The 10635-nt window shown below is 39.1% G+C and overlaps 1 protein-coding gene across 1 annotated transcript; it reads left to right on the top strand.

Moving 5' to 3' along the window:
* The first annotated feature begins 4211 nt into the window (after positions 1-4211).
* LOC139712694 (superoxide dismutase [Mn/Fe]-like) lies at positions 4212-9409 on the top strand. The gene is made up of 4 exons (XM_071624496.1): positions 4212-4490; positions 5941-6041; positions 6893-7056; positions 9073-9409. The coding sequence occupies exons 1-4, from the start codon at positions 4212-4214 to the stop codon at positions 9360-9362; spliced, it is 834 nt and encodes a 277-aa protein (XP_071480597.1). The 3' UTR covers positions 9363-9409.
* The last annotated feature ends 1226 nt before the right edge of the window (positions 9410-10635 follow it).

Raw genomic sequence — 10635 nt, 5'->3', positions numbered from 1 at the left:
AGGCGTGTGAGAGAACAGCATAGGTGTGGTTTTTGTGTGAGAGATTTTAGGTCCCCATGATGAAAACCACCCATCCAAGGTGTTCAAATGTTGTTCTAGAGCGGTACTCATTATCTTAATGTCCTTTCCCGACTGCCAGACTACACAATCATCAGCATACAGCAGAGTGTGAATGTCGGTCCTGAGCGGAATGTCAGACATCATGACATTGAATAACAATGGGCTCAATGTGCTCCCTTGCGGAAGCCCATTCGGTAGTTTCATTGTTTGGGATAATTCATGTCCCACACGAACTTGAAAAGTACGATTCAATAAGAATGCTCTTAGAAATAAGTACATTATTTCCACATATACCAAGTTTCGATAACTTTATAAGAAGAGTTTTATTCAAGACAGAATCAAATGCTTTCTCTAAGTCAATAAAAACTGCCAGGGTCTTGGCGTTCACTTTCAGATGTTTCTGAATTTCATTTTCCAGATGAACTATGTTATCCACACACGTTCGGTTTTTCCGAAAACCTTGTTGTACTGGGATCAAAATATTATGTTTTTCTATGTACATACTCAAACGTTCTTTCACCATCCCTTCCATAATTTTCATAAAACATGAGATGAGAGCTATCGGTCGATATGATGTTAGTTTATCTGACACTCTGTTTGGTTTTAGAATGGGTATCAATATGGAGTGCAGCAGGGACTCAGGTATGTCGCCTGTTACCCATATCTTGTTATATATTCGTAACAGTACTGATTTTGATGATTCAGGTAAATGCTGATATACTTCGTATCCTACCCTGTCTTCTCCTGGGGTAGACCTTTTCCTGGATTTTAGATACATGTCCAACTCCGTCATATGAAAAGATTCATTTAGGACGGACAACATTGAAGTATTTTCAGAATATTTCACTACTTCAAACTCTGCATTTATGTCATCAGATGTTTCTTCCTGTCCACATGATCTATAATATTCTCCCAAATAATCTGCTTTCTTCCTATCTTCCACGATGGGAAGGCCATTCACCTTTAAAGTTGGGATGGTTGGTATACCCGTGGAAGGGGTTCCGTTGAGGTTTTTTACTGTTTTCCAGATCTGAGATACTAAAGTGAAACGATTAAGGCTGAGTTGAAAAGATAACCAATAATTTCTTTTTGCTTGTCTTATAGTTCTCTGAGCGTGAGACTTTTTCAAATGATAGTCTTCTTGCAATTTCTTAGTCCAATGTTTAGATAACTTATTTCTAATTCTGTTACGCTCCTTTATGATTGTGGAGCACTCTTTTGTCCACCATGGAACTGGTTTGCGTTTGCCCTTTGATTTGATTGGATTTACGTCTTCTAAGATTTGTGTCAAACATCGCATGAATTTACTATGCAAGTCTGATGTGGACATTTCAAAACTTCCGAAACACGTTTCATTTAATTTTTCCTCACACTTTTTCTGAAATGTGCGCCAATTTATATTTTTCGTTGACCATTTTCTTCCCACTTCATTTTGTTCAGTGCGGGATTTCAGTGTACTTCCTAAAAATAACTTTGTACCAATTATAACATGGTCACTCCTGTGTTCCACTGGCATGACTTCCCAGATGCATTTGGTAGCCATTTCAGGTGACACAATAGTCAAATCCAAACATGACATTTTTCCTGAGGACGGGTCCTTTCTAGTACCCGATCCGTCATTTAAAACAACCAAATTTGTATTTAACAAAAACTCTTCAATTATTCTTCCATTGATATCTGTTTTTACACTGCCCCATAAAGTGTTGTGGGAGTTAAAGTCCCCAACAATAATTACTTTCTTGGGGTTTGTTACGTACGTCATTAATGCATTCATGGTTTCCATGCTGATCTTTTTGCATGGGTTATAGTAGTTAACTATCGAGATTTCTGAATTTTCTATATACAGCTTGATCGTCGGCATTTCTACATCATTTTCATCTGTCAAATAATCAAAATATATTGAGTTATGTATATAAAAAGCAACGCCTCCTCCACACTGGTTTATACGATTTTTCGAAAGGCACGTATAATTCGGAATTTGAAAAGACTGGTTTTGTGCAAACCATGTTTCTTGTACACATATGACGTGGACTGTTTCATGACATTCAGACTCTAAAAATGCTATTAAATCCCCTCCATGTGAGTGCATTCCCTGTGCATTCCACTGGAGGATGAATAAACTAGTTATCACACAATGTGCCTTCAGAGAGATGGTAAGAATTGCTGAGCTATGGTTGTTATTATGGTGCGCAATTCTGATTCCGACTTATCTTTGATAAAAGTCTGAATCACCTGAATCATGAAACCGATTATATCTTCGCTTGATGCTGACATGAAAAAATTTGAGTGCCATTCGGTGGGTTCCTCGTTCTTTCGTACTGAGTGGTGGGCTTCTGGCTCAGGCTGTCTAGGGATGGTTGTGTCCTTTGCCTGTTGAATGCCGGCGCCACGGTTTTGTTCAGTTACATCAACCTGCTTATTCTGGTTGGGAGGAACAGGTGCACTTGTCGATTTATTTACCTCGTTCTTCTTTGTGACTGCTTGTGTCGTATTACGACGACTATCTTTACCTAATTGATTTGGTTGGCTGTGTGTAATTTGGGTCTTTTCTTCTTTTTCCTGCCACTGACGGGCAGCTTGGGCGTAGGAAAAGCTATTCACTACTTTGATTTTCTGAATTTCCTGAGCCTTTTTAGCCATTTTACAACCATTGTATGCCGCGGAATGTTTTCCGCCACAATTCACACATTTTGGGTCGTCTTTCTGTTGGCACTGGTCGAATGTATGCATCTCCCCACATCTGACGCATCTTTGTTTAGCTCGGCAGTTTTTGATAGTGTGACCGAATCTCTGACAATGAAAGCATCTGACCACGGGGGGAATGTACTGCTTCACGGAAAATTTTTGGAAACAAAGGGTTACTTCTTCTGGTAATTCTGCCTTTTCGAATGCTAGAATGACACTGCGTGTCGGGGTGGGTGCTTCTTTGTCACTCTTTTCTTCTTTGCTTTGATTCTGTTTCTTATGATTTCGCATGATTCGCTTTGCATGCGATACCTTCTGTTTCTTTAATTCCGTTTGTATCTCAATATCCGACATTTCTATCGGCACCCCAGAAATGACACCCTTCACGTTGAGTCCCTCCTCCCGAGCTTTCACATGTACATTGCCAATTGACTGAATTTCCAGAAGTTTTTGACGTTGCTTTTGGTTTGTACACTTTACCATAATGCCATCTTTGGTTGGCTTGAGAAACTCTGGGGGTGAACCACAACATTTCTGAATGTCACGAGCAACCGTTATTAGGTTGATGTTCTTCAATGATTTGCGTGTGTCAATCGGTGAAATGTACACCTTCAAGTCGGGAGGTTTGGACCTAGGGGTGCCAAATGTAGAATTTTCATGTTCTCCGTCTGATGAAGATTCTACCCTAGTTGATCTGTTATAGTTCTTCAATATCTACACTTTCTTCACGCACCTTGCGCTTTTTTCTTTGAGCCTGTTTCTTAGGCTTAACTACGCGAAAGTCCAGATCAACAGAGGTTTCTTCCTCCATGCCCTCTGTGGTGCCCGCATCAGAATCCTGGTGGGAGTCCAAGGGGGCAGAGGAGGCCGTATAGGCGGCCATATCGGTGCCCCCTTTCAGAAGGCGGGAAATTGAAATTCAGCCCTCACCCTCGGGTTACTGGTGCAAGTGTGCAAAAGAACAACAAAATAGCCCAGAGTTTGCTTACCTTAACGTAAACTGCCTTTTCGAAGCTCCGTGTATCTGCTCTACCATGTGACCGAATTCCGAAATATATATCCGAATAATTTAAGTAAATTTCAGAAATATTCTCCACTTCTCTCCACTCCACTCCACTCCGCGCGCGCCAGCCAACGCTCGTGTTGCGTGGATTTGGAGATATACTATTAGTTGTTATTTAAGGCGGTGGAGATCCTAAGTTGTTATACTGTGTACTTGTACTTGGTTAAACTTGGTGGTTTGGCTTGATAGCGGCCTGCGCAGTAAAAGAAAACAACAACTAGCTGTGTCCTACAGAAAGTTGTACATAATAAATTGACTACAAATTGTATCCTGTTTAAGTTATATTTTACCAGCAAAATACCAAATGATATCAAGATAATATAATCATAACAATTTTGTACCAATGCAGTTTATAATACGCAAAGCATGGAAAAAGGCTAACTCAATGTTGTTATGAGGCACGATGGCGTCTGCTCCGCTCCCACCAAACGTTCCCAACGTCGTGTTCGTCATAGTAGTCATTCTCAGTTGTTTCCTGAGTATTTGTCAGGGCATAGAAGACGTTTACCCGTATGAGTACATAGTGGAGGTATCGACAGATTACAGACTTCCAAATCTACCATTTGATTACGGAGACTTAGAGCCTTACATCGATGAAGACACAGTAATCGCACATCACCAGGGTCATCACGCTGCTTATACACGTAAGCTCAACGCGGCATTAGCACAGTGGAAAAATGAGGTATGAGTATTTGAATGCATTATAACTGGGCTACTGCCGTGCCATAACACGTCTGGGTTTTATATCAGTGTCCCGCGTTTACATAGTGTTCAGATCACCGGGTCAGATCCACACAGATATGGTGCATGCATTCGCGTGCTGTGTTAAAGATCCCCTTGCCTTCTTGATGCATGAAATATTGCTGCAATTAATAATAGCACTGCAGTTATCACTCACTTATACTGTTCGTGTTATAGATATAGTGTTGACAATGTTATCTCTCCAATACAAAGTTTATGGCCAAGTTTATTATACTATTACTAATTCATGATAGAGCTCTTCACAAATAAACTTGATGTATGCCGCCACTTGTTACAGTAACTGTAGTGTCCTAGTGAATCATAAGTACTCTGTGGTATAACTATGAGGTCCATCCCTATGTTATAAGCTGGTGGTTGCAAGCATGGATTGATTGTGATTTTAGACGATAACTAGATCTCAATACATGTAGTATAAATTGTAATTACAATATTGGAAGTATTGAGTGGTATGATCTGTGTTGCCAATTATCTGTGATGATTTAGAATTTTTAATAGCATCAATACCATCATGTACACAATGTCAAGAAAAAACATACTGTAGGCCCTACAAACATTTCAAATTCAAAGATGGTTATAATACGCATTACTGTATTCACTGCTTTGTATCATGTCTACCAAACATCTTGATTATGAGCGGATAAACTGAATTGTCCTTGCTTTCTTCCCATCAGTATCATATGTGACCGTGCACCTCAAAACGAACATAAAGTCGCACACACTGATTTTGAATGAGGACTGAAAATAAGTGAAATGGGTCAACCTAGCCGAACTTGACTTTTTCATATTTTCTGAAAGAGCGGGTCTTCTTTTACATTATGCTAAAATTTGGTATCATAAAACGGGCAGGAAAGTGCGTTTTTTAGCAGTTTATCTCGAACAGTTTTGGTAGAATAGTGTGATTAGGTGTGTCTTTAGAATCCCTTTTTCATTTCTGAAAAACCTTGTCCACACTCTTCACTTTCAACTCTAATAACTGTTGAAAGGATAGCGCTCCTGCTTTGAAAGTTGGCATTGATTATGGACAGAATGTGTTAATGAGGCATGCTTAATTTCAGTTTAATCTGGTAATCCCTTCATTGTTGTTACTCTGGTGGTTTACTTCCTGTTTTTTGTCCCATTCATCGCACAGCCAGCACGGTTTGGTAAAGATTATTAAAGCCCTTGAATAGACACTGTACTTCAGAGCCTCTTTTCTCAGTTCACACTTTTCCTGAGTTTGTGCTTTCTTTCCAATATTTAGATAGGTTAGGAGAGTCCATTTGATTTGAGTTATATATCATTTTAAAGCTTAAAGTCTACTCTTTAAGAATATGGTCTTAACTAAAAATTCATGTCTGGCGACTATTTGTTTGTCTTGAGGTGCAATTCAGGATCCAGACACGTACATCGCTACCTCCATCCTGAAACATTTGGAGAACCTTGATGATGTTCCGATCCGATATCGTCAAGGGATACGCAACAATGGAGGAGGGTAGGTACAAAATTTGCCCCTCACTGATCACCATATGTTTTGCTTTGTTTTTTTGTTTTGTTTTGCTTTTATTTTTGTTAGGAAGGTGTTAGAAATTTTGCTAGGCCTAGGCTACAGGTAAAGCTGTTCGAATTCTCGTCAACTTGAAAAAAGTAATGAAATGAATGGAAAATCTGATGCAGAAGGGAATTCGCCTTTTAAGAGGAAGTTGATAGATATATTGTTGTTTTGTTGTGTTTTATGGAAATACTTGGCATTTGATAACATGGTATATAGTGTACTTCATTGATAGGCATTTTGATGGGAGCTGTAAAAAATGCTGAACAGTTACTGAGCATGACAGAGAGGAAAGCCCAGTACCAGGTAGCTATTTGAAATCCTGTTTAAAAATGTAAAACTTACCTTGTATTATACTTCACTCACATTCACAGGTCCGCAATCCTGTTGGCTCATTTTTGATAATTATGTATTTTTTTTTATATCAGTTGTAGATCTGTGAGTACATCACTCTGAGTTTATGGATATCTTTTGAAGAGGAATATATGCTGTTATTCGTATTGTCAATTTCAATTATAAATGCCAAACATAGACAATTTCTATGAGGGGAATATTTGAGGGGAGTTTGGCAAAGTTCAGATGTAAAATGAATTATTATGATTGATAAAATCATCATTATTGTTGTTATCACAATTATTGCTAATTTATTAAAGTTTTGTCATCCTTATCAGGTCCCATCTTTTGGAAAGAATAATACTCATTCATGGGCTAGTGTGCTGTTTTGCGTAACTGAGACTTAAAGAACCTACATGTAGTATGCTTCACTTGCCTCACTCTGTTTTTTTCTACAACAGGTATGTTAATCACAACCTATACTGGTCAACCATGGCAGCAAACAGAGAAAATGTCACCAACCAGCCCACTGGGCATCTTCTTGACGAGATCAACAAGTCATTTGGAAGTTTCAGTGACTTCCAGGAGGAGTTCACTGATAAGGCCCTCACTCTATTTGGTTCTGGTATGTTTTTTGCTTGTTTGCATTTTTTTCCCAACACTTTGTTGACTATCATTTTCTCCTTAGCCCCGGACAAGAGCTTAGTATGGGACTAATTGGCGAGTGTAAAAAGCTGAAAAAATTGGTATTGGACTAACGATAGTCCTGGGTCAGAGAAAGTACGGGGTTAAGAAACACAAGTGGTAAAAAGGGCTTCAGATTTCCTGGTTTGATCCATGTTCACTGCGCTGCTTTTCAGTTGTAGTCACACAACAGCAGGGAAACTTAGGCTTATTTGTGCCTCAAAGGACAAGTCCACCTTCATATACATGTAGATTGGGTGAATGCCGCAATATGGGAAGAGTAGAGCACATAAGTGAAAGTTTGGGGAAAATCTGACAATTCATTTAAAAGTTATGAATTTTTAAGATATCTATGCTGTCACTGCTGTAAAAGAAGACTACTACAGTGTTTGATATCACGCGCATAGAAAAATATAAGGAAAATATAAAGAGAATTTCACAAAATTTTATTTCTTTGAAAAAACAAACAAACATATTTCCTTGACTGGTCACTGTTAAAAGTGTAGTGTTACTCTCTCTACCTTCTGAAAGAGGCAGGTCAAATGTTATTATGCAAGAAAAATGGAAGTATGTTGAGTTTTCTTTACATTATTTTCTTTTTATCGTTCTGCATATGTGACATTGCAAGCTGTAGTATGGTTGTCTTTTCGTCCAGCAGTGACTGAGCACAAAATTCAAAAATTCATAAATCTTGAATGGATTGTCAAATTTTCCTCAAACTCTCACTGATGTTTTCTACTATTATACAGTATTAATGCATTTACTTTAATTCACATGTCTGTGAAGAAGACTTGTCCTTTAAGAAAGATGGTTCATCTCCAAATCTCAATTTATGTTGCGTGTGTGTTAAATGTCCTCTCTTCTCTTTTGCTTCACCATACTTATGTATTTCTCTCCTTAATTTGCTTCATGTGAAGTCATGTACTGCCCTATAGGCTAATATGAAAACAGACAGGCAAAATTTTCCTTTTCACAAGGTATGGTATTATACTCCAGTAATGTGAAGGGATGTTGTGGATCCCATCTGCAGGTAATTTTTGATGAAATGATCAGAGTAGGTGACATATAAACCTTAATATGAGCATTGATATTGGTCTCAAGAGAAGGAAATCATATTGAGCGATTGCAGTTGTCATCGATGGCAAGTGTGCTTCATTACTTTTAAATATTATCAGAAAATTATCTCTGCAAAGGAGTCCTAGTGTTTGAGAACCTGTTACATTGGTGGTGCTGTCATGTTTCCTGCAATAATGAACATAGAGGTTTGGTTTCTGATTTATTCTGCAGTATGTTGTTTTGACATGCATTTTCCATGAGGCAGGGGATAGAGAGAGATTTAACCCAAGTCAACCCTGTCTTTGAATGATATGAAGTAGCACTGGATTGTGCACTGCACAGTCGATAAGAAGGTCTCAGGTTCAGACTCTACTATGACATGATTATGTGTGTCTACAGAAAGACTTCATCCTCCCTCAATGCCCCCTGTTTAGACTTGGGTATAATTGGTCTCGTGGTTAGCAGGTGTAGGTTATAAGGGCTGGGGTTAGCATACACTGTGTGCTGGAAATGAGCGTGACACTCTCTTGAATTTATTTTTAGATGAAGTGGCTGCAGCAGGTGTATGGGATGCAGTTATTGTAATTGTTTCTCCTTCCAAGAGGGGTAATTTGTTGCAAATCACTTTCACTAATGGAATATGGTGGAAAGGCACTCGGAAAGAATATGATGATGGTTGTGATATCAATGCTGTTATTATTGCTGGTATAATACTGACGGAAATACTACTATTATCATCATCTGCTTCATCACCATCATGAAATGAATCTGAGAATCAGGTAGTAATGTAATGCACCATTTTTTTATCTGGCAGACTTTTCAAGGGATTATGATTATAATCATCAGTTTCTTCATGATTATGATAATGAATTATGATCATGATTATTGTTATTCATTGCAGGCTACGTATGGTTGAGTCGAAGGCCAGGCTATGAGTCAAAGGATGTCGATGAGGACCACGACCACGATCACAGCCTGGTCATCACCATGACAACCAACCAGGACACGCCCATCTCAGAGGGCCTCCTGCCAATTCTGGTCCTGGATGTCTGGGAGCATGCCTACTACCTGAAGCACCAGTACCGACGGGCTGCCTACGTGTCCCAGTGGTGGCGGGTAGTGAATTGGTACGCAGTGGAAGAGCTGGCGGATTGGTGGACAGGAAGAAAAGAGGGGCACGATGAACTGTAGGTTAAACTGGAAATTAAAAAAAAAAATCATGGAGAAGATGATGTGAAATGGAGAACTTAAGCAATGGTAACATGTGCCTTCAATATCTGAGCTGACAGCTTTTTTCTTTTGTTTTGCAGTATGAAACTTTCATAAATTGCCATTAGCATTCAATACAATATGTAGACAAAAGTTGTTTGTGTATGTGTGCCTTTTACTTGTGCAAATCTTGGCTCCTTGCAAAATTCTTGAACATTTCATGCACATGTAATTTTCTTGATTCACACCGCTCCATTATTTTCAATGGAAGTGAGCACATCATCCTTTGAACTTTGAAATATCTGTGTCAATCATGCAATTGATACTTCACTGCAAAGGGCTGCCACTTTATTAGCCAAAGGAAGATTATTTCTGAATTTTTTGAAGATAATTATGCATATTTTTTTTTCTTCAAAAATAGAATGTCAATGCTTGCCTTTCACTGTTTGAAGGAACTATGTATACATTTTGCATGTTTGTGATTTGATTAGAGCAGAGTCACAGTAAAAATATTCCCTCCAAGAAACAATAAAATGAGTAGAATTTCATCTGAATGACAATGAGAAGTGCTGTTCATATGGCAGATAGTATCACAGTTTTAGGTGACTTGGCAAACTTTAACCGCCTTTGGGATTTCATAAGCTGTGTTCAGACGGAGGCAGTTTTGGTCGGAGTAACTTCGAAGGAAGGGTCGGAGTAACTTCGGAGGATAGGTCTGAGTAGTGCCCGTCTGGACAAGGTCGTGGTAACTTCCTCCAATCGGAGGAACTTACCACGACCTCTTCCTCCGACGAGATACTCCTGAGTTTTCTCAGGAGTATCTCGCTACCACTACTAGCCGGTCGGAGTAAATTGCCCGTGCGGACTAGCCCTCGGAGTATCTATGAACTTACATACCTTACGACCTAAGTAAAACTTCCTAGGTCAAATCGCAATGTTGACATTTTGCGAGTACACGTGCAATTTTAACCTAGTCGATCGCGCTACTACTTCCGGAAGTTACACCGACCCTCGCACATAAATTGGTCGGAGTTTCTTCCCACGACTGTCGTGTGGACACAAGGGTTGTGGTAGGATATGCATTAATTTGAATATTAATTACCGTGCCATAAATTTTTACTCTGACTAGAAATATGTCTGAACATGGCTTTAGTGAATGATTGACTCCTATTCATGCAGGCAGTCAAAGGAATTCCACTACAAGCGCAGTCACACTACACAAAAGTATGCATAGTTTCACCACCCAGAATTTTGC

This window comes from Diadema antillarum, unplaced genomic scaffold (genome assembly GCF_040938485.1).
Source record: "Diadema antillarum isolate AM-2024a unplaced genomic scaffold, OU_Dant_1.0 seq00001842_RagTag, whole genome shotgun sequence".
NCBI classification, from domain to species: domain Eukaryota; kingdom Metazoa; phylum Echinodermata; class Echinoidea; order Diadematoida; family Diadematidae; genus Diadema; species Diadema antillarum.
Note: the sequence above shows the minus strand (reverse complement) of the source record. Positions and strands in the feature narration are given on the sequence as shown.